Here is a 24,728-nt window from a genome sequence, read left to right as displayed (position 1 = left end):
TTTTCCTTACCAAACACCACGGAAAAGGTAGTCTGCTACTCACTACATAGAGGAGACATTGAGTCACAAACAGGCGGTGTGAAAAATAATGCTAAAAATATTTTGCCTTTCAGATAAAGTCAGACTTCAAAAGAAAATTCACACATGTACACACAAGAACAACTCATATACACATGGCCACTGTCGCAGGGCACTAATGCCTGACTGCAATTGCGTCTGACATGAGCAGCAGTCTAGTTGGTATGAGCAGTGGTAGTAGTGAAGAGGTGTTGGGTGGTGATGTGAGAGACAGCAGTGTAGGGTTGGGGACACACGCTAGTGCTGCCTGAGGGAGCCTGTAGGCAGATGTGGTGGGGACAGGATAGGACTGTTACGTGCAGCACTAGTGCTGTGGGGAGGGAATGGTGTTGGAGAAAAAATAGGGAAAAGAAGAGAATGACTGTGTAGATGTGTTGGGAGGACAGAAGGCATGTGTAGTACTGGAACTGGATGCTGGGAAGGGGATAGGCAGTAGGAGTACAGAGAGTAGCAAAGTTGGGGGAGGGGGGGGTCGGGTGTACAGCAACAAAGGATGTGTTACGGGAAAAATTTCCACCTGCATGATTCAGAAAAGCTGGTTTTGGTGTGAAGAATCCTGATGGCACAGGCTGGTAAACAGTCATTAGAGTGTAGCTCATCATGTTGGGTGGCATGTTCAGCAATTGGGTGGTCCACCTGTCTCTTGGCCACAGTATGGCATTGGGCATTCAAGCAGTCAGCCAGCTTGTTAGTTGTCATACCCATATAGGATGTGGCACAGTGGTCGCAGCTAAATCCGATAAATCACATGGCAGCTTTCAGAGGTGTAGGGTAGGATGGGTAGGAAATGCCAGTGACAGGACTGGATTAGGTGGTGGTAGAAAGGTCTGTTGGTCTGTTACAAGCAATATGGCCCACGAGGCAAGGTGTTGGGGACAGGGGTGGAATAGGTATGGACAAGGATATTGTGGAGATTGGGTGAATGGCGGCATACCAATGTGGGATAAGTGGGGAGAATAGTTCCAACTCTAGGGCATGATGATAGGTATTCGAAAACCTGGCGTAAAATGTGGTTGTTGCTCCAGTGGTTAGCAGTACTGAATCAGCAGAAGAGTGCTCCTTTGTGGCCGGACATTGGATATGTTCGGGATGGTAAGTGGCCGGTGAGACAAAACATAGGAGGTCTCCCACCCCACCCTTGCTGTCAATCCCATGCCTCTTCCTTATCCCCCCACCGAAAAAAAAAAGACAAGACGCATCTCGTATTGTTATGTGAATTTTCCGCTTCTGCGCTTCTGATGAAGGACATTGTCTGAAAGCTGAAATATTTGTAGTGTTCTTGTTAATTGTGCTTATTTTAGATTCAGTGCCTCATGTATGTGGTGAGTAGCAACCAGTCCTTTCCATAATGCTGTTATTCTGCTGGGCAATATTTAATTTTTGTCTGCTCCTCTTCCATCCCACAGGCTAGTGCCATTTGCCTTAAGTACTATTTTCTGTTGTATTAAATTACTCTTTGTCCATCCTTTTCTTTCTTATGTTTTATTGTCACACTCTTTGACATCTGAGTATCCCGCATCAATGGTCTCATCTGTGCACAGTGCAGGGTTACGTGTCTGCACTGATTGTGGTTGCAGGGTCTCATTCCCACATTCTTTCTGCCAATATAATTATCCTGGGATTTTCAAGTTGATCACACTATCTTCCTCATCTTCACATATTTTAGCCAGTCTTCCTGTATTTTTGTGTACCATATATTCTTTATTAACCCCATACCTAACAATTCCCTCCCCCTTTTTCCCTAGGTTAAGCACACACCTTACTGACTTTACTTGGTTGAATGACACATGACGACTCTCTCTTTACATGTACCCACCCAGCAAACGGCATCCCTCTCCATTATCGTCTTTCTATTTATTGTTTCATTTTTACCTTGTCTTGTTTTTAAGTTAATTTTATTTCATTTTTGTTTTTCACTAGTGGCTCTACTTACTTGCATTTCACCTTTGGCCACCATACCTCATCCATTTTGTCCATTTGGTGATCTCTCCACATATTTTTACACATCTTGTATTCCACAATAAGGATTCTTGCTGCTTCCATCTGCACTAGTAGTAGTGCAGGAAAGTTTCTGTATCCCTATCCAGAACCCAGTCCACATACTGTTCCTGCCTTGTCACCTAGCTCCTCCCAAATCAAATTACCCATGTCCACCTGCAAACCCATATAAATCAAGCCCAAACCTCCTAGAATTAACTCCTCTCCATCTGTAACATTCTCCTGCGCTCCAATCCTAAATTCCAGCATCCCTTCTCTGATACTGAAAACCCCTGCTCTCCAGGAACTATATCAGCTTGAGCCACATTACTTCAAAAAACTGTCCAAGCTGTTCACCTTTGACTATCACTATCCACCACCACTGCAAGAGCCTCTATCAAACCTCCACCATATCACCTCATAGCTGCCAAACCGTGTGTGTCATGAACCTATCCTACAAAAGCTTCAGTCCTACAGTAGTATCAGTCCTTTCCAAAGGCATTACCTTTTTCTCCACAATTAAAATCAAATATGCTATACTTGTTAAAGACTTTCTCTCCTTCTCCTAGTTTCCAAGTGGAAACACTTTTTCTCCTCTAACCCTACCAGTCAGATGCAATCGAAAACCGATATTGATCACAACCTAATTCAGTTCACTCTTCCATCCAACTGTGAATCAGCCCCACTACCCTCCAATCACTCCCTGTTAATTTTCCTCACCTGGTTCAGATTTGTTGAAGACATCATGATGTGGACTGAGTGTAATGACACACTATCCACATACAGAACCTCAGCACTCCACCTCCCACAAGCATTCCACTACTTACCCAACCCACTTGGTAACCTACCTTGCCTCTACCATCCACTGAGCACCCAATAGCAGTGGTTCTCTCTCTCTCTCTCTCTCTCTCTCTCTCTCTCTCTCTCTCTCTCTCTCTCTCTGTGTGTGTGTGTGTGTGTGTGTGTGTGTGTGTGTGTGTGTGTGTGTGTGTGTGTGTGTGTAGGGGGAGGGGCATGTGCACATGCACGAGAGAGAGAGAGAGAGAGAGAGAGAGAGAGAGAGAGAGAGAGTGAGAGAGAGAGTTTTTGCTGTGTGAATGTGGTGTTTTCTCTTCTTTTTCTCCACTTCTGGAGGAGGACTTTGTCTGAAAGCTGAAATATTTCTAGCATTCTTTTTCATTGTAACTCAATGCCTCCTCTATGTGGTGAGTAGCTATCTATCCATTCTGTGTTGTTGTTGTTGTTATTGCTCCTATCAGTATTTTCTACAAATTATGTTTTTTTAATTTCATGTTTACTTTGTGTATCAATATTTATAATGTTTTTTCACAGACCTCCAGGAATTTATAAGCATGATTACCTTTTGGAACTTTTCAAAAGATTTGAAGATTTTGCAGACACGCCAGCCCCACCGGAACTTCCTGACTGGTGCAGAGGTATTGTTTGCTGAATTATACGTAGTATACTGTTGTGCTTATCATACTATAAGTTTTTTAATGGATGCTTCAGTGTTATTTAATATACAGATGTTAAAAAAACTCATTGTCACTTTGTAGCTTCTTATACAGGGTGGACAAAATAAAACTGTCCAAGAGGATAAGCCATAAGACTGATATGGGTTTTTAGGTCGGTAGTTTAGAATTTAATGTCCAGACAACAGTGAAGTTATTAGAGACGCAGCACAAGCTCGGACTATGAAAGGATGGGGAAGGAAATTGGCCTTTCCTTTATCAAAGGAACCGTCCTGGCATTTATCTGGAATGGCTTGAATAAATCGTGGAGATCATAAATCTGAATGGCCGGACAGGGATGTGAATTGCCACCCTCCCAAATGCACCTTCTCGCTTGGTTGATGTGGGTTTGATGCTTATAATGAGCTGCTGCTTCTTTCTATCCAGTAGTTAGGCCTTGTGGCCTGTTACAGTCTCGTTCCATCTCCTTGCTGGTCTTCCTACATCTCTTCTGTATTTTGGTTGTCGTTTGAAGTTTTTTCTGGGGAATCCAGAGCTCAGAAGTTCACGTAAGGTGTAATAACATTGTTGAATGATGTCACATTGACACCAAATTTCACCATAACTCTGCCCAGTGACACTGTAGACATGTCACGCAATGGGAAGATAATCACGCCTCTCTTTTTCTTACCCCCACCCCCTTACCTCATCTCAGTCCTCCTCTTGACACCTCCCCAATGGAGGTCAGAATTGTGACGTGCAACACTGGTATCACCCGTTTTCATTATGGTGGCCGGGGAATTATTTCAGGCACACCGCCACTCAGGATCGACACAAAAGGGAGTCAGTGAAGCCACCTCTACCATTGGGGCATTTATTTACACACATTTTAGAGCCGAAAATGACTGTTTGCAGTGTGGTGGGTAACAGTGTGAGGTTTTTGACAATCTTTGACACTGCTGGCGTTCCCCCAATGATTATCACTAATCTAAAGTCATTGTGGGGTTGCAACCCCATTGATCATGATCTAACCCCTTTGGAGTGCAGTGCGACCACAATTTTTGTTGTGATTCACAGGGTGGAACCAGTAGGGACTATTCAAAACCATTCAGTGAAGAAACAGTCATTTTCGGCTGCAAAATGTGTGTAGATGAATGCCACTAGGGAAGGGGTGGTTTCATTGATGCCTTTCATGCCATTCTGCTGACGTGTTTTCATGTTGATTCTGAGTGGCTTTGTGTCTGAAATGTTTTCCTCAGCCTCACATAAGAAAACAGCGCAGTTTCGATGGTTAGTGGGGGGAGGGGCATGACTCTGATATCTATTGTCATCGCAGAGGTGTCAAGCGAAGGGGCAAGATGGGGATAAGTGAAAGTGTGAGGACATTCCCATCATGTGACATGTCCATAGTGCTCTTGGGCAGAATTGTGGTGAAATTTGGTGCCAGTGTGACACCATTAATTTATGTTACACCTCACATGAACTTCTGAACTCTGGTCTGTTTTTCACTTGTATGAACACCTTTCTCTTTGTAATATTACATAGGATTTTTGTTGGCACCATTGAGCCCAATTTCAGACTTGTGCATTGCAGTGAGGGAAAATAGAACGGTTTCAAAAAAGTAACCCTGTAACTCTCTTGTCAGAGCATTTATTATATTGAAGTGGAGGCTGTGACTCACATTGTCAAAATTCCCAAAATTTTTATATGAATAACATAGGGTGATTTTTATTTTTTATTTTAATAGCTGCTGTCTGTAATATAAGTAATGTTGAAACAATAGACAAAATAAAACTTTTCAGTGGTGTTCAGAGAGAAGCAATTAACAGTTGTAGTTTATGGACTTAATTAAGTATGTTGTCCAACAAAGCTAACATTTAAAGACTCTTGTCCATGAAAATGGCACCTAAAATCAGCTTTAATGCAGAAGTGTAAATGATTCCTGTGGAGTACCAAACAAATTATATTTTTCTTGTAAATTTGAATTTACTTATGTTACCTTAGTGTTAGTTTCCAAAACAGCTATAACAGGAATACGTATTCCATCCCACAAATCTAACAAGGAAATTTCTGGTTAAAACAACAATAAAAAAATAACAGTTCTTTAGACGTACGCACATTCAAGTAATAATGTACTCGTCACACAAACAGAGATTCATATGAAATTCACTCATAATTTTCCTACAAACCCTTAACCACACTAATTATGTTATTCAGTTCTTGGATGCACTGTCATAACATATTGTAGTCTGCTGCCTTGTTACATAGCAACAGGACTGAATTTCCTCTGCGATCTCCACTGCAGGTCAGCTTCGGTTTTCTGGATGTAAAAATTAGTCCATATTATCATCTGGTCCACTACTCCCTCGTTATATCATATGTTACATTCACTCTCGGATAAAATTAACAACAACCAGCCAAGTACAGTTGAACTGTTGTAACAAAAAAATATTAAAAACTATACAAACATCATAAGAAAACTAAATACATAAAACTGAATGCTCAATTCAGTGCCTTAGTTCAGGATGTGGTCTCCAGAAAGATGCAAGTGGTGATATCTCTAATGCCAGTTTATATGCTGACCAGCAACAAAAAGAAATATATGTAATATCAGGGCACATATGTTTGTAGGCATATGTAGTGTGCATGCCTGATTTATTATTATTAATGCGGGAACAACCAGTTGCTAAATAGCCATTGACAAATGGACCTGTGTTAATGGTAGTCATCGGATTTTGTGTTGTGGGCAAAAGGACAGAAAAAGATGAATGATGTTACTGCATCAAATTTTGTTTTAAGCTTGATGATTCTCAATTTGAAACAATCTGCAATGTTTGACCACTTCAAAGATGACCACTCATCAGTGAAGACTGAAGCACGTTCAGGTAGGCCCTCAACATGCACAAATGAGGTTCTTATTAATCACACAAGGACTCTGATGATGCAGGATAGACGAATCATGTTAGAAAACTTGCAGACAAGGTTCAAATTAGTCTTGGGTCCATTCAGTCCATTTTAACAGAACATTTGGACTTCAAGAGGTTCTCAGCAAAATTTCAGCCAAAGTAACTAACAACTGAGCAACTTTGTTCGGAGATTGCACATGACATGCTGGAGAGATTGCATAGGACATGCTGGACAGTGTGAACAGTAATCCCATCTTTCTTAACAAAGTGATCACTGGTGATGAGTGTTGGAGAAAAGTTCCAGTCATCGCAGTGGAAGCAACCATCATCCCAGAGATCCAAAAATGTGAGGCAGGTTTGCAGCAAGCTGGAAGTCATGCCGACCATCTTTTGTTACTCCAGTTATGTGATCCATTGTGGGTACACCCCAGAAGGTAATGTATGGAGTACTACCAAGGCGTTCTGTGTCTCCATCCTGAAGGAGTGAGACACAAATGGTCAGATTTGTGGCTAACAGGGAGCCAGCACCTTCACCATGATAACCTCCACATCATTCTCAATTAATTCAGAGCTTTTTTCCCAAACACAACATGACTGTGGTTTGTCAGCCTCCCCATCCCCCTGACCTAGCACAAAGTGACTATTGGCTTTTCCCTAAATTTAAAAAGGCTCTGAAAGGGACTAGATCTTAGAACAGGGAAGGCATTGTACAGACTTTGATAGAGCAGCTGTGCTCCATATCAAAACAGGCTTTCCAGCTATGCTTCCAGCAGTAGCAGCAGCATTGGAAGAAATGTGTAGGAGGAGACTGCCTTGAAGATGTCTAGTGTCAAACAATTGTATCTGGATAAAGATTGATTTTATAAATGAAATATACTTTTTGAACAGCCATTGTAATTTAACTTTATCCATTTGATATGGCAGCAAAGAAAATTTACATGTACATGGTTGGCACCTATCAGCATTGGCACCTATCAGCATTTACTCCCACTTTCCGTTAATTGACATATCTTTCACATAACTACAGTATGAATGAACAATTGCCCTAAAAATTATTAAAAAATGGATACTACAATAAGCATTCCTAAATGGAGCAAAAATATCTAATCAGACAAACTCATACAAATATTAAAACACTGTTAATCACCATTCATTCATATTCTGTCCACATAGGGACTTCACCACACACTAAAAAAAATTACATGACTTTCTGTAATTCAAAATAAAACATGGCCTCAGTGTAAAATTTAATCTCTTTTTTTTAACCTTCTTGTTATGTCTTTCTTTCCTTTCTGCAGCTCTTTTCTCTATTGACAATTCATAGTGCATTTCTTAAAAGGATACATGTATAAGCAACTGGCTGTATGTTTGTTGTTTTACATTACATGTCCACAGTGGCTCTATTGCCATTTCAACTTAAAGTAATTGTTTTTGTCTCCTTCCACAACTTGTTTTTATAGCAATTGCCTGGAAAACTTCATTGTATTGGCTTTCCAGTTATTCAAAAGTATTTGCTACACAGACATGCAAATTCTTTCTAGTCCTTCTGATTATAATCAATGTAAATCTGACTATCCCATACTTTGGTACTTCTTCTTCCTCCAACCTCTTCATCACTTTATAAAAATCACCCATTTCCATCAACCTTATCAGTAACAGTGTCCGACGTTACACCTCCATCAATTAAGCAGCAACAACAGCCTGACTTCCATGATACAACTCATCCTAGATATTAATCTACTTCATTCCACAGTACCATTTACTTCTTTCTCAGCTGTTGTTTCAGATTTTACTACTAGAAAGACTTCTCTCTCATCAGCATTTTCTACATTATCACAAAAATCAGCTATATCTTTTTGTGTATCACTACCAACCCCTCCATCAATTTCTCCATTCACCCCACCATTAAGAGAGACAAAATCATCAGTAACATCAACACAAAAATCAGTGTCACGTAAGAAATATTTTAACTAGTGACAAAATGTTGATAAGACAAAAAGGCAAATTACTCCATGATACAGTGACTCTCTCACATTCAGTGAAATTTGTTAGCTGCTGCAGATATTCATGTTAACCTTGCACTAACATGGAATGTTCAAGGCCCACCTTTCCCTGTCAGTTTCACCCCTTACCTTACTATTCAGACACATGCATTTACTTGACTTACTTTCTATCGACTTTACCTTAGTTTCAGCTTCAGTTACTCCCTTATGCAAAATTATCCCATTGACTGAATGCTTTTCTTAACTTCAGCTCCTTGATCTTTTACAATCTTATTTCATCTAGTTGGTCATTTGTTTTTGCTAGAACTTGCAGTATTAAATTTACAGGATCCACTTTCATTTCAGAGCTATTAGGTCAACCTACACTGATCTCATTGTCTCCAGACTTGCCGTTGGTAGTGACCCAGTTACTACAAATACTATCTGAATTATCAATTTTTGTACATTTTGTGAACTCACTACATCTTAAATCCACAGTGCAACACAGATAAATTCACTTTTTATCATTTTCATGTCTCTTGTGGAGTCTCGCTGCTTTCCACAAGATGTATGGAACTGTTTCATTGTTCTGCCAGTGCTGTTGGTGGTGCTGCATGGCTAGTGCTGCTGCTCACTGTTTTTCCCACTTCCTGGCACAGGCTTCTGCTGCTGCTTGTGGCACTAAGTGGCTATGCTGGTGGTTTACCCTCGTCAAATCCACCATGGTTTCAATAATCTACAACGCTTCTTCCTAAGTTATTCAGGTTTCAGAATGACCCTCTACAATTTATTGTCATCTGCATGCTGTTCTGACTTCAATCATTATCTAAATCATAATTCTTAAGTTTACCTGCAATTTTGAAGACAAATCACAGATATGCCCTATATTATGAAGTTCTAGTATATGATTTCATAGACTTTCCTGGCGTAATAACTGCTGATATTTTTCGTGGGTTTGCAGCCAGATCATGCTGTCGTTCAGAGAAAATATTTCGCTGGACCAGATGGCCGCCATCTTCAGATGAGTTAATGCTCGTGCACTGCCTCGCCAGAAACTGAATTCCAGCCACAATGGCAGAAACCTTTATACACCACGGACAGAGCCATGCACGTGCACGAGATGATGGGCAGAGCCTCTGGGCGGGAAGTAGACATGCAGCGCGCCAGTGGGAGAAGACGGCAGAAACGATAAATCGCGACAGCACTAGTTGGAAAAAACCAATGATCGAAAAGAAGACCATTGTTGTTTAATGTCGGACAAAATCGGATTCCATATCTTACTTAGGGCTAAACCTTTATCCCTGTTAATAATATTACTTGATAATCTAATTTCAATGAATTCTTCAAGAACACATTCCGAATAGCGAGGAGCAGGAGTGATCAATTGTTTCTTGCCATACATTATCCTGTGTCCTTCATTAAGGCAATGTTCCGCCACTGCTGACTTCTCAGGCTGGAACAACCAAGCGTACCAATGATGTTCCACACACTGGTCCTGAATAGTTCGAATAGTTTTACCAATATGCTTCGTTTCACGATGACACGGAATTTCATAAACCCTGGGCTTCCTCAAGCCCAATCATCTTTAACTGAGCTCATCTTTAACTGGGCTCTCGTCTTGGCCACCGGCATAAAAACACTTTTAATATCATATTTTCTTAAAATTCTTGAAATTTATCGTTTCTGCTGCCTTCTACCACCAGTGCGCTGCATGTCTACTTGCCACCAGGAGGCGCTGCCCATCATCTCGCGCACGCACAGTGCTCTGTCCGTGGCGTACAAAGGCTTCCGCCGTTGTGGCTGGAATTCAGTTTCCGGCGAGGCAGTGCACGAGCTTTAACTCGCCTGAAGATGGCGGCCAGCTAGTCTGCCAAAATATTGTGTCTGTATGACGACATGATCTAGCAGCAAACTCATGAAGAATATCAGAAGTTCTAGTATAATCAGTGTAAAGATGATGTGATGAGTTGCAGACAGGCCCAATGAAAAGACTGTGACGCTTTATAGTTTTTGGCCAAAGTCTTCATCAGCAAAGAAAACACACACACACACACACACACACACACACACACCATACACACATGACTGCTACAACCAACAGCTCTGACCAGAATGTGGCAGTAACATTAAAAGTAATGTGGAGTTGGGTGGGTAGGGGGTAGGTGTAGTAGGGTATGGGTGGGGAGGGGGGAAGAGTGCAGCACCATCTGGTGGGGCATGCATGGACTAGATCACAGACTGGCGAAACTGCCAGGCGTAGCATCGTGAGGTACGATGTGGGGTAAAAAAATGGGGAACTTAAAAGGAGATGAGCAGAGAAGGAGAAAGGATGGGCAGTGCACAGTGAGGCTTGGGGACTTGAAAAGGAAGGAGGTGATAGAACAGAGAGGGCAAAAACAGTTGGGTGGAGAGTGTGCTGCAGGTAGATTACTGTAGGTGATATTACAACCTGGAGTTCCTATTGTTTGAAATTCTAGCAGTGTTGTTTAAATAGTAAGTACAGTTAAATATCTTTATACTTCTTGTGATGGATTGAATATAAGTTCAATTTGTACAGAATACTTAACACAAAGGCAAGTACCAGAGTATACGAACAGGTTGCCTTATGGCTGCCAATAAAAGGATACCTGCTCCTTGCTCTCAGAGGCCCCTCCCACACCCTGTGCCTGACATCACATCTGCTAGTATTGAGGATACATTCAGTACACCATTTCAACTTAAAACAAGTCTTTCATCACATATGAACCTATTTAGTACACTTACGTGGAGACAGTGACTCATACTGTCTCAACACCCCCAAAAGGAAAAGATTTAAAAAAAAAAAATTTTAAGTAACTTGAGCTGTTAAATGTCTGCTTAACTGCCAGAACTGCATTTCTCGTCCATAATGATTTTCCATTGTGGCTGGATGCTAGTTGGCTGACTGATGTTGTGAATTGACTGTATGTGATTAGGTGACAGTCGCCTGGTTTCGGAATGGGTGGCACTGCTATTTCTGATGTTGTGCTAGTGTACTAGTGTGTGTCCTGTGTCTTATGGTTGCCTGCATTTTGGTACTATCTTATGTACTTAGGTTGGTTGAACAATCATTTGACATTACTGTGTCCACCCCTTTAATGCACAGAGTTTCACAGTGCATAAAAAGATCCCCCCAGGAACAAGATCTACAGAAAGCTAGCAAATAGTGAATGAAGAGCCAGACCTAGTGTATTAAGGACAACTTCCCAAGCACTTTACACTGATTGGTGGAGACAGGGATCCGTCTACCTGTTAGCAGTCATGCCACATCCTATATAGGCAGTTGGACAGATATGCACATATAACCATGTGATCGCAGTAAAGAAATGTCCAACAATCACAGCACCATTATCAGTTGTGCATGTGATGCTCAGCAGCTGGCGCCTCTGGCTTGTGTCTGTGGCTTAACAACTAGACAACCTGCAAGACACGGGTGTAGTGCCAGCAGAAGTACTGGCCAGGGGATATGGCCGGGTAAAACAATATACTTAATTGTTGCCAGTTCTTTGATAACAAAAGTAGACCGTTTCCTGTGCTGTGTAGTTCCATTCAGTTGCATAGTCATCATTTGCCTCCAGAGTTCTACAAGGAAACTTTGAGTAAAGTGTAAGAGCTGGGATGTGGTTTTGCCATACACCAGCTCCATGGGGAGCTGTGAGGGCTTCTTTCTATGCATTGTGCATTCCCAGCAGCAGTATTAGAAGGGTGTCAACATGAGTGTCTGTCATATGGCTCATTATAGCAGCTTCCCAGAAATGGTTCAGGTGCTCCACAATGCCATTTGTGGTTCTATGCTATGGTGAAGTTCCCAAGTGTATTTTGTACAGCCGGGTCACTGCACGTAATATTTCTGTCTTCCACTGTTGGCCCTGATCAGAAGCCTCTTGCTTGGGACATCCAAAATGTGAAATCCAGTTGCAGGTGAATGCATGCACCACATTATTAGCAGTTTGCTTTTCCAAGTGTATCTGTTAATCATTATGGGACTCTACTGGTACAAGGTGCGATAGAACTGACTAAACAGTTTTAAGAAGCAACAAAAAGTAAATCTGTATGTATACAGTGAAAATGCTTTTATTTTCTAAATTAGTACAATATACCATTTTACATTCATTTAGTTTTGAAAATAATGTCCTTAAGATGTCGGCCATTAGCATCAATACATTGTTGTAGACAATCCCTGAAGTTTCGAGCAGCTCTTGCACACACATCGCGGGGTAAGGCATTCACTTTGTCAGTAATCTGCTCTTTTAACTCTAGTAGGGTGTAAGGGCTTTTGAAAACCTTTTCCTTCAGATATCCCCAAAGAAAGTAGTCACAAATGCTCAAATCTGGTGACCGCACATGCCACACGACATCACCCCTCAAAGAGGCGAGGTGTCCTGGAAACATTTCTTTCAAAACATTAAGTGAAATTCGAGCTGTGTGAGCAGTAGCTCCATCCTGTTGGAAACACAAGTTCCTTAGTCCATGTTCTTCAACAATCTCATCCATTTTGGGTTGCAGAAAATTTTGCAACATTGAAACATAACATGTGGAATTCACTGTCACGGTCACTCCTTCCTCCTCAAAAAAGTAAGGGCCTACCATGCCAAATTGTGATATGGCACACCACACTGTCACTTTAGGAGAATGTTGTGGTCTTTTGTGAATAATTCGGGGGTTATTTGCAGCCCAGTAGCGAAAGTTTCGATTTTTCACGCACCCACAAAGAGGAAAATGTGCCTCGTCACTACTGAAGAAATCTGAACTCGGAGGCATCTGAGCAATCATTTGCTCACACAGATTTTGATGGTTGGCGTAGTCTGCTGGGCGTAATTCTTGAGGAATCATTATTTTGAGAAGATGGAACTTCAAATAGCATTGCAGAATCCTTCTCAAACTGTGATCTGAAATCCCCAATGCAACAGTATGTCGTCCAGCAGAATGTTGTGGTGATAGCTGAACTGTTGTTCTCACCCACTGCACATTTTATTAGTGTGTTACCAGTTTCCTCTAACTGCCGAACTCAGGACCATGTTCATAATAAGTGTGAACAGAAAAACCACGATGTGGACCAGTGCAGACCATGTTGGCTACTGAAATGGGGTCAATGACTGAACAAAGGCAGACCACATGCAACTGCTTACCCCCACTACAGCCCCAGCCATAATCAATAGAAACTGCTTAGTCGGTTCTGATGCATCCTGTAGTTACATGTGATAGGGAGTGGTCCGATCGGTTCCAGGTAGATGCGTGAGAATCATGCATCTGGGATGTAAAAACTTACTAGTGGAGCTGATATGTGCTGTATTACTTTGCACTTTTTGTAGGGAACACATGTCTCACCCCATGTACAGCAGTCCTGTATACAGGCCACACAAAATGCTGTAGTACTAGCACCCTCGTAGTGTGAATTCCCTGATGGCTCAGTCCGTTTAGGAAGTCGAAAACCCATCGCCATAATAGGGTAGGCACATATGGCCGCTGTCAGCCTACTAACTCATCACAGTATACCAACTCCTCTGTGCCTGACATGGCATGTGATAAAAGAGCAGGGCCATCTTACCTTAGCCAATGAGGGTACAGAACACATCATACTAACACTTATGGGAAAAATTCTGAATTTTGTAAAAATTCTATACCCTCTCACAACAGTGTGAGATCATATGTCCAAGAAAATCGTTAGTGGGATGGCAGCGATCAGTTGCACGAGGAGGGTTGCTCGCGTGAAGCTTGTCTGGCAGGTTTCAAAAGCTGCCTGTAGTTCTTCAGTGCAAATGACATACATTATTTGTACACTTTGGGGCCAATAAGGGCAGCATGAAATGGTGCCTAGGCCTCGGCAGCTTTTGCTAAACTAAATTAATAATAATAATAATAATAAACAGCAGTGAAATTTTATCATCTCCAGGTACCAAAGCACTACTTCGTGCACTGTTTTCAGAGTCAAATAAATTGAAAGTGCAGTGAGGCACTCAGTTGGTGAATACTTACCAGTTGCAGAAACCCAAAATCCCAGGAATATTATTTCACTGCAACCATGATGCATTTAGTCTGATTAATGTGGCTTCTGCAGTTGTAAAACCTTCTGAAACTCTGTGTAGACAATGTGGTTGTTGTTCTGAGGGTGATGATTCCACTTTCACATCTTATACATATTTGAATCCAAAGTCCATTCCCTACAAAACTTCATTGATAAAGTGCTGAAAACTGTTGCCGTGTTCCATAAGCCATACAATACCTGATACTTGGCATGCTGTTTGCACCCATGAATGTTCTTCTCAATCACTGAATCAATTCTGAGCCAGTAGACAAAACATCTTGCTAGCATTTTCATGTGGGTTACACCCAAGTGGCCACATTGGAGAAGCAGCCAAATCCAGGACCACAGGACCACCAAGATGATAATGCGTACTTCGTCTGAATTTGTACTAAGGAGAAATCTTCCATCAACCAATTACAGAGGAAAAGATTGCGGAGCAGACCTGACTCCTTAGCGGCCAGCCATTCAGGCCAAGCTTTTGACAAAACGAGACACCTGTCAGAGTCCTAGATCTTACCATGTAGCTTTCTGTATGCACTTTGCTGTGGCTGGGAGCCTATCCAACACCTGCTGAACATAATCATCAATCTGGAAAAACAGAACTTCCATTTTGTCGAATGAGTTTTGGGAAAATAATGAATCTCATACTGAGAGGCACGCAGAAATAAAGCCCACTGCTGTAATCTTTGTGCAGTCCTGTCAAGAAGTTGAGAAAGGGTATCAAAAAGTGCCACAAATGGTTTATGGTAGGTGATGAGATGGAATTTGTTCCCATAAAGGAAAATGTGGAACCTGTGTACAACATAGATGGACACTAACACTTTATTTTTTTATTTTTTGAATATTTGCATTGATCTGCTGTCAGCATACTTGAGGCATCTGCCAGAGGTTTTTCAGATGGATCAGCTTCCCTGTGAGGCAAAACTACTCCAGGTGTGTTACCGGGATACTTCTACGACAAGAACCAGTTTTTTACCCAGTGTAAAGATACTGAGACTTGGGGAAGACAAGACAACTTGATGTGGGTGCATGCCTTGTCACAGTTCACCGGCCATACAAAAGGAACAAGTTGTTTGATGGATGACTGACATCCATAGCATTGGGGATAAATTATGAATAACAACTGACTTTCCCAAAATGCATAGAGTTCTTTCAGGTTTCATGGCTTAGGAAGGTTGGTAATAGCTGCTAGATGATGCTGTGTAGGGTGGATGCAATCGTTCAAAAGAAGATGACCGACATATCTTATTTCTGCTGAAAGATCTGTGACTACCACTGGTTGCACTTGAGGTCTGCCTCTTGCAGTTTAGTGAAAAGAGTCCAAAGGTTGCCAACATGTTCCTGCTGTGAGGACCAGAACAATAATGTCATCGAGATAGTTCGCGCAACAGGGGACGTCAAGTATTAACTGCACTAAGAATGGCTGAAAAGTAGTGGGGTCCCTCGTGATGCCAAAAGCTAAGCACGTGTAACCTGAATGGGATGTTGATAATCATGATCTGTTGGGAAGTGGAATCCGGACGAGATATCCCACCACAATATCAATTTTTGAAAAACATTCACTTCCCCCCCAGTTTTGCAAGGATTTTGTCATTCCACAAAATTGGATAAGAATCTACCATTGACTCACTATTAATGGAGGGTTTGAAATCACCACACAAAGTCCTCTGAAGATTCTTCCTAGGACAACCAGTGGCATAGTCCATTAGCTAGAGGGAATCAGTTCAATGATGCCCAGGCCCTACAACCTATCATGTTCCTCCTTGACTGCCGATCTCAAGGCGAAGGGGAGAAGCTGAGCATAACAAAATTTAGCTATAGCCATCTGTTTTATGAGGATTTATGCCTCAAAATACTTTTCCGCTCCAAACCCTGGTCAAAACAAGGGACCAAATTCACAGCCAAATTTGCCCAATTCCTGGAAAGGAATAGAGTTGGAAACAAGATGCACCATGTTTTGAATTTGAAATCCACAATCTGTAAATGCATCAAAACCATAAACGTTCTCTGAGGTTGCATTGTCTACTGCCCAAAATGTGATCATCATCGAGTTGGTACCCAGTGACGATCGTGAACTCATTTTGAATAGGAATGGGCTGGTTTCCTTAACTAACCAAACAACAGTTTATGGAGGAGAGAGCGGGTTGACCCAACTGGTGATATATTTCCAGATTCTTGAGGGATACAGAGCACCTGGTGTCGACGTGGAAGTGGAATGGTTGTTGTTGAATCAACAGTGTAATGTAAATCCTGCTGGGGATGTTCAGCTTGTGGCCATTTACTCGCATATTACCATGCACTTTCGTGAACTCCACATCCATGTCTGAGGCCAACTGCATGGGGATCTATGACAGACTCGACCACATGACCTTGTTTATGGCAAGTAGCACATACTGTGCGTGCAGCATCACCGGGAGTGTACACAGAAACAATCAAGATACGATGAAAACCTGCGGCAGAAACCAGCTACATCCATGCCATCCTCGAAATGTTCAGATGTAGCTTTTGACACTTTGAAAGCCTTAGCTATAGTCAGAACCACCACAACCAGTGGATCTTCTGAACACAAGATCACACGAAGTACATCTGTGCCCAGGAAGGATGAATGACAATGTTGCAAATCAGAGAATCGGCATAGGAGTGCTGGCAGCGAGAATACAGAAATTTTACACTTCCTACTGAGCCCACGGAGGTTGTTAGCCATACTTGACAGGACTGGCCTGATTTCTTTTGCCACTGGTGGCACGCCATATGGGGACTCATCACATGGGTTTGCTAAAGGTAATAAGCACTAAGGAAGGCACAAATTTCAGTAAACAACAGTGCTTATGGGTTTTCAATAGGGCAAGTTTTTGAAGCAAATGAAATGTTTCAGGTGCAATTGGTGATAAGAAGAAAACTTTTTGCAATGATTGATCCTCTACCTGAAATGCTACTGCAGATGCTGTACGTGTGTGTTCCAATCTTTCTTTGCTTCTTGATATGATGGAAAAGCTGGGGTAATGGTGGGGGGAGGGGGGGGGGGGGGCAGCTGACTTGAAAACATTCGCATGTGGCATATGAGGGAGAAAATGGAAGTAGCTGAGGCCCCACTTGCAGCAGCCTTACATGTTCGTATTTGCCAGCTGGGGACCTGGCTGTGGGCAATGGTGGCGTACTTTTATCGCCCGGCCGCTGCACGGGCACACCGCCACAGTTTGTTGCCTACCAGTTTGGCATCCAGAATCTCCATTGTGACATGTAGGACACCAGTCAACAATAGTCTGAGCATTGAGCCCTTCACAGTCAGTTCAGAGGCTCCAGTTGATCAGTTTCTTTGATACCACATGAAGGGGAGAAGCCTACTTGCTTTCTGATGGGTGTGCAGTACCTGCTTGGATCATTATGGCACATTTGGCTTTTGTGATCCAGATTTGTCATGTGCCAATGGTCTGTGGTACAAGGGAAAAAAAGGACCAGGTGTGGTCCTATTGTGATGCACAGCCTTAATACAGTTCATAAAACCCAGTATCTTCTGTTCTACTCTTTCTCCCACAGACTGTGCAGGTTATAATCAATCATTTCTGTGATGCCATCTTTCCAAGCATTAATGTCTTTTCCAGTAAACTGTGTCATCCCATAATGTGTCCAAATTAGGTGAGTTTCTGTTTCAGTTTCGGGCCTTCCAAGTTGCAATCTGGTTTTCTTTAATACTTACCTATTCATTCACGTTACAGTCAGTGGAACTCCAAAGGTTTTCCTCCAACACCACAATTCAAAAGTGGATTTTTCTAAGTTGTTCAAGCTTTCTTACAGTCCAGGTCTCACCTCCATATATCAACAAGTGGAAAGACCTTAGCCCTTTCTACACAGATCTTTGTTGTTATGTCTCCACTCCTCAAAACATTGTCAAGGTTGGACATTACGTTTCTGCCAAGTGACAAACAGCTCTTGATTTTGTGACCATCATCAGACATTCAATATTAGACCAGCATTTGCATGGTGCAGTGGCTAGCACACTGGACTCACATTCGGGAGGACGCCGGTTCAATCCCGCGTCCAGCCATCCTGATTTAGGTTTTCTGTGATTTTCCGAAATCGCTCCAGGCAAATGCCTGGATGGTTTCTTTGAAAGGGCACGGCCGACTTCCTTCCCCGTCCTTCCATAATCCGATGAGACCGATGACCTCGCTGTCTGGTCTGCTCCCCCAAACAACCCAACCCAACTAGCATTTGCACTTTCTTCTTTCACCTTCAGTAAGAGCATCTTTAATTCTTCTTCTCTTTCTGCTGTGAATATATCTAACATTATTTATATTTATCCCAGCTATTTTAATTCCAAGTTGTTCTTCATCTGCTACGACATTTCTCCTAATGTGCTCTGCATACAAAGTGAATAAATAAGGTGACCGTATGCAGCCTTGTCATACTCCTTTCTGAATCTTGACTCATTTAGTCGCTCCATATGTGATTTGTACACTGGTCTCACAATCAGAGTAAAAGTTCTGCATGAGGTAAATGTTGTCCGGTACTCCCATGTTTTTGAGTATTTGCCTAAATTTATTGTGGTTAACACAAAGGCTTTAGCATAATCAATAAAGCAGAAATAAATGTCTTTCTGGAATTTCCTTGCCTTCTTCATAATTCATCAGATATTGGCAGTTTGATCTCTGGTCACTTTTCGATTAGCTCTCAGTCTATATACTGGCAAAAGTCTATTTTGTAAAATTTTAAGCATGACTTAATGTGAGATGTGGTGAGATAATGTGGTTGTTAAGTAATTTGAACAGTCTGTAGAAATTCCTCCTTTGGAATTGGGGTGAATACTGAACTTTTCCAGTTTTTTGGCTACTGTTGAGTTCTCAATATTTTCTGAATGCGGAACTTTCACTGTATTCTTACCAGTGACTATGAACAATTCTCCTGGAATTTTATCATATTCATTTGCCCTGTTTTTAGCAATATTTTCTAGGACCATTTGACTCCACTCTCCAGAATATCTGACTTTGATTCTCAAATCACATTATCATAATCATCATCATCAGTTTTTAGTTATATTTCTTTCTTATATATATCTTCTACATATGAGGTGTGATCAAAAAGTATTGGAAATTTTTGGATTGTAATTTAATTAATTTAATTTTAATTTAACATCCTATTTTCAATTTTTCTCTGATGTATGTTTGCATTTTCGGCTGCTTTGAATATTTAGTTTATTGTTGACAGTCATAAAATTTATACATGTTTTGAAGTGTTCAGTGAATTTTTACTGTCCAAAAAGGTGGCTCAAAGAATTTGCATTAAATTTTGCTTGAAAAATGGAATAAAGTACAGCACAGCACTCTAAATGTTGACTGTGGTTTTTAGCAAATTTACTACAACTAAGAAAAGAGTTTACAAGTGGTATAAATGTTTCAAAGAGGATTGAGAAGACACTGAAGATGACAACTGCCCTGGATGCCCTAGCACATCAGTTACTGATGACAATACGGAAGAAGTAAAGAAAATGGTTCTGGAAAATCACCAAATCACTGTCAGAGAGGTTGCTGATGATGTCAGCATATCCTTTGTCTAAGTAGTTTTTTCAGATGTTTTGGGCATGAAATGTGTAGTAGCAAATTTTGTTCCGAAAATGTCAAATTTTCACCAAAAACGACATCACTCAGGAATTGCTGGATGAAGTCAGCAATGGTCCAAAACTTTGAAAGGAGGTTACAACAGTTGACGAAATGTGAGTAGTGTGACATCAAAACCAAGGTGCAGTTGACCCAATGGAAACTGCCTGAAGAGCCAAGACCAAAAAAAAATTAGACAAGTTCGATAACATGTGAAGGTTCTTCTCATTGTTTTCTTTGATGATAATGGGATAGTGCATCATGGTTTCCTGCTTTATGGTCACATGGTCCATGAGGAATACTACCCCAAACTTATGCACCATTTGTGTGAAGCAATACGAAAATGACAACCAGAATTGTGGCAAAACTACTCATAGAAATTTCATTTGACAAAAGAAAAAAAATCCGTATGTTTCCTAGCCACAGTATTCACTGGACATGGCCCCCTTCAACTTATTTGTATACCTGAGACTGAAGAGAACCATTAAAGGATGCTGTTATACCACAGTTGCTAAGATATAAACAGAATTGCTGAAGGAGCTGAACACTATAATGAAAAGTGAGTTCCAGAAGTGCTTCCAAGATTGTAAATAGTGCTGGTACAAGTGTATTATATCTAACAATTGAAAATTCTGCATGGAATGTAGCAATATTAGAGAAGGAAAGTAGCTACTCACCATATAGCGGAGATGCTGAGTCATGGTAGACACAACAAAAAGATTGACACAATTATAGCTTTTGGCCATTAAGGCCTTTGTCAGCAACAGACACGCACACTCATACTCATGCAAACACAACTTGCACACACATCTGCAGTCTCAGACAATGGAAACCACACTGCAAGACCTGCAGACGCGTGTGCATTTGTGTGTGTGTGTGTGTGTGTGTGTGTGTGTGTGTGTTGCTGACAAAGGCCTTAATGGCCGAAAGCTATAATTGTGTGAATCTTTATGTTGTGCCTATCGCAACTCAGCATCTCTGTTATATGGTGAGTAGCAACTTTCCTTCTCTAATGTTGCTGTTGTGGTCTTCAGTCCTAAGACTGGTTTGATGCAGCTCCCTATGCTACTCCATCCTGTGCAAGCTTCTTCATCTCCCAGTACCTACTGCAGCCATACATCCTTCTGAATCTGCTTAGTGTATTCATCTCTTGGTCTCCCTCTACGATTTTTACCCTCCATGCTGCCCTCTACTTCTAAATTGGTGATCCCTTGATGCCTCAGAACGTGTCCTACCAACCGATCCCTTTTTCTGGTCAAGTTGTGCCACAAACTCCTCTTCTCCCCAATTCTATTCAATACCTCCTCATTAGTTATGGGATCTACCCATCTAATCTTCAGCATTCTTCTGTAGCACCACATTTCGAAAGCTTCTATTCTCTTCTTGTCTAAACTATTTATCGTCCATGTTTCACTTCCATACAAGGCTACAATCCATACAAACACTTTCAGAAAAGACTTCCTGACACTTAAATCTATACTCGATTTTAACAAATTTCTCTTCTTCAGAAACGCTTTCCTTGCCATTGCCAGTCTACATTTTATATCCTCTCTACTTCGACCATCATCAGTTATTTTGCTCCCCAAATAGCAAAACTCCTTTACTACTTTAAGTGTCTTATTTCCTAATCTAATTCCCTTAGCATCACCAGACTTAATTCGACTACATTCCATTATCCTTGTTTTGCTTGTGTTGATGTTCGTCTTATACCCTGCTTTCAAGAAACTGTCCATTCTGTTCAACTGCTCTTCCAAGTCCTTTGCTGTCTCTGACAGAATTACAGTGTCATTGGCGAACTTCAAAGCTTTTATTACTTCTCCATGGATTCCCAACCACTGCTTCCCTTTCATGCCCTTCAACTCTTATAACTGCCATCTGGTTTCTGTACAAATTGTAAATAGCCTTTCGCTCCCTGTATTTTACCCCTGCCATCTTTAGAATTTGAAAGAGAGTATTCCAGTCAACATTGTCAAAAGCTTTTTCTAAGTCTACAAATGCTAGAAACATAGGTTTGCCTTTTCTTAATCTAGCTTCTAAGATAAGTCGTAGGGTCAGTATTGCCTCACGTGTTCCAACATTTCTACAGAATCCAAACTGATCTTCCCCGAGGTTGGCTTCTACCAGTTTTTCCATTCGTCTGTAAAGAATTAGCATTAGTATTTTGCAGCTGTGACTTGTTAAACTGATAGTTCGATAATTTTCGCATCTGGCAACACCTTCTTTCTTTGGGATTGGAATTATTATATTCTTCTTGAAGTCTGGGGGAATTTCGCCTGTCTCATACATCTTGCTCACCAGAGTATTGTTGTATTATATGTAAGGTGGATAACTTTGAAGGGAACAAAGATGTTGTCGATGAATACATAAAGATTCTTTAAGAAAAACAAAAACTCCCATTACTTTTTGATCATACATCATATTCTACCCATGTTGTTGTTGTGTTTTTTTTTTTTTTTTTCTTTTTTTAAATGTCCAAACAATGGAAAGTCCAAGTTGGAATGTGAACAATATTACAAAGGGATAGTACTCTACTAACCATAAAGACGACACACTGATTTGCAGACAGGTGCAATGAAAAGACTGTACATTTGAGCTTTTGGACAGAGCCTTCTTCAGAAAAGAGAAGTGCACACATTCACAGAAGTAAGCACACCTCACACACACAACTGTCATTGCAAGCCACTACAATCAGAATGCAACTGAAACGTGAAACAGGAGCAATAACCCAGAGTGGAGTAGTGCCCGGTGGAGTGTGCAGGACCTAGAGGTACCATGACAAGGCTGCCAGGTTCAGTAATGGGAAGCTGTGGGAGGGGGGGGACAGAAAGGAGAGGAACAGGGAAGGGGAAGAGATTAGTGTATACATTGGGACAGTGAAGGTCAGGGATGTTATTTGGGAGGAGGTGATAAATCAGAGGGGACAGAAAAAGTTGGGTAGAAGGTGTGGGGCCCAGGTTTTGATGCAGCCATTGAAATCCAGCATGTTATGTACAGCTGCATGTTGTGCCACAGAGTGGTCTACTTCTACTGTGTAATCTGAAGGTATGCTCTTAAGGTCATATCTGTAAGATGGAATAGCTTTGGCTTCTTTCCTCAGTTTCAGCCATAATTTTATAAAGAACTCGTGATGCGACCCACAGTCAGGTCCAGGTCTTGTGTTGTTGATTGGAAAGCACTTTTCCACCTCTGATGACAAAGTATGTAATCAGTTTGATTCCAGTATTGACTGTCTGGCAAAGTTCAGGTATACAGGTGTCATCTGGGTGGTTGAAAAAGTGAATTGTTCTAACAGAACTTTAGGAATCTGTCATGCTTCATTTGTTGTACCAGGACTAAATTTTCCCATTACAGCTTCTATATTTTGATCTTCCACTTTGACATCCAACCTCCAGCTGTGAAGACAACATCCTTGTTGAGTGTCAACAACAGTAACTCGTACAAATCTGTATAGAACAGGTTAGTAATGTCATCTTCAGCATCAGTGGTTTGCATATAAACTTGACGATATTAATGGGTCGACCTTGAAATCTGATTTTTTTATAGTTACACCCCATCAGATTTTCTTAATGTGTTACTATGAATGAATGCTACTCTATTACTTCTGTGTTCTCTTGTCCAGAATAGTATTCCATATAGCCATCTAAAGCAAATTCTCCCATGCCAGTCCACCTCATTTCACTTACTCCCGATATGTCAATGCCAATTCTCTCCATTTCTCTTTCAACTGTGACTAGTTTCCTTTATATATGGAGCTTACATTCCATGTTCCTAAAACAGTGCTTCTCCTTGCAGCATCTTACTCTTTGTGAAACTTCTCTCAACCTGGTTCTGCTCTCCCCCCCCCCCCCCCCCCCCCAAATCCCTGAACACCAGAACATTTTGAGTTGAGTAAAGCCTTGGAGTTTCTTTGGAGTAATTGCAGTAGCAGTTTCCCATTACCTCCCTCTGGCCCACAAATCCTATGTGGTCACCATCTCTCTTTGCCACTGGTGTTGATTACTCAACCTTAAACTGAGTTGCTCAGTGTAACATGGGCACCACATGTAGGTAGAAAGTTGCAAAATTGAGATGACAAAGGCTGAGAGAGCTCTCTTGCTGAGCTCCTGTAGATGCAGAGGCTATCCGACCCATTACAGTGAAACATACACTGACGTATACAACTAACTACTGTTATGTATGTTTTTCAGGTTAATGTAAGCTTGAAATTTTCTGAGAAGTTTCTGTTTTTTAAATCTGTTCATTAAGAATGCACTCTGACTTTTTATGGAAAGCATTAGGACTTTCAACTTTTTCAAAAAATATTCATTGAGCCGATGTAGAATTTCCAATGTATCATTATGAGTAGCAGTATGTTTACTGTTGCGTTAATGTCCAATAAGTGATGATTTATTGCTTTCGCTAGTGTTTAGGTGTTCTCTTAATCTGTGTAATCTGCTGAAGCTCCTACCCATCTGTCCTGTAATGAGTTTGTCACAATCACCACAGTTACTCTTGTAAATTCAGAATTGTGTAAGGGACCGTACTTTCTGTTCATCACAGTAAGGTACGCTAGAGAGAACTTAACAAAATCATTCATCATTTGAAGCTGGGGCAGGTTGCTAGTTTATATATATAACAAGGACAAAAGTGGCCACAGAATTCAACCCTCTGAAATACCAGTAGTAATTTGTCCCGACTCTGAAGAGTATACAGTATGA

The 24,728-nt window shown here is 41.2% G+C and overlaps 1 protein-coding gene across 1 annotated transcript in view; it reads left to right on the top strand.

Moving 5' to 3' along the window:
• Positions 1-24,728, top strand: part of LOC126281319 (mRNA-capping enzyme) — a 90,820-nt gene that overhangs the window by 15,351 nt on the left and 50,741 nt on the right. Inside the window, exon 4 of the mRNA XM_049980167.1 lies at positions 3,388-3,491. Coding sequence (XP_049836124.1) covers positions 3,388-3,491 — 104 coding nt within the window. The remainder of the gene's footprint in view (positions 1-3,387; positions 3,492-24,728) is intronic.

The sequence above is a fragment of the Schistocerca gregaria genome, chromosome 7, assembly GCF_023897955.1.
Source record: "Schistocerca gregaria isolate iqSchGreg1 chromosome 7, iqSchGreg1.2, whole genome shotgun sequence".
Lineage (NCBI taxonomy): Eukaryota > Metazoa > Arthropoda > Insecta > Orthoptera > Acrididae > Schistocerca > Schistocerca gregaria.
This window is presented reverse-complemented; position numbering and strand designations above follow the sequence as displayed.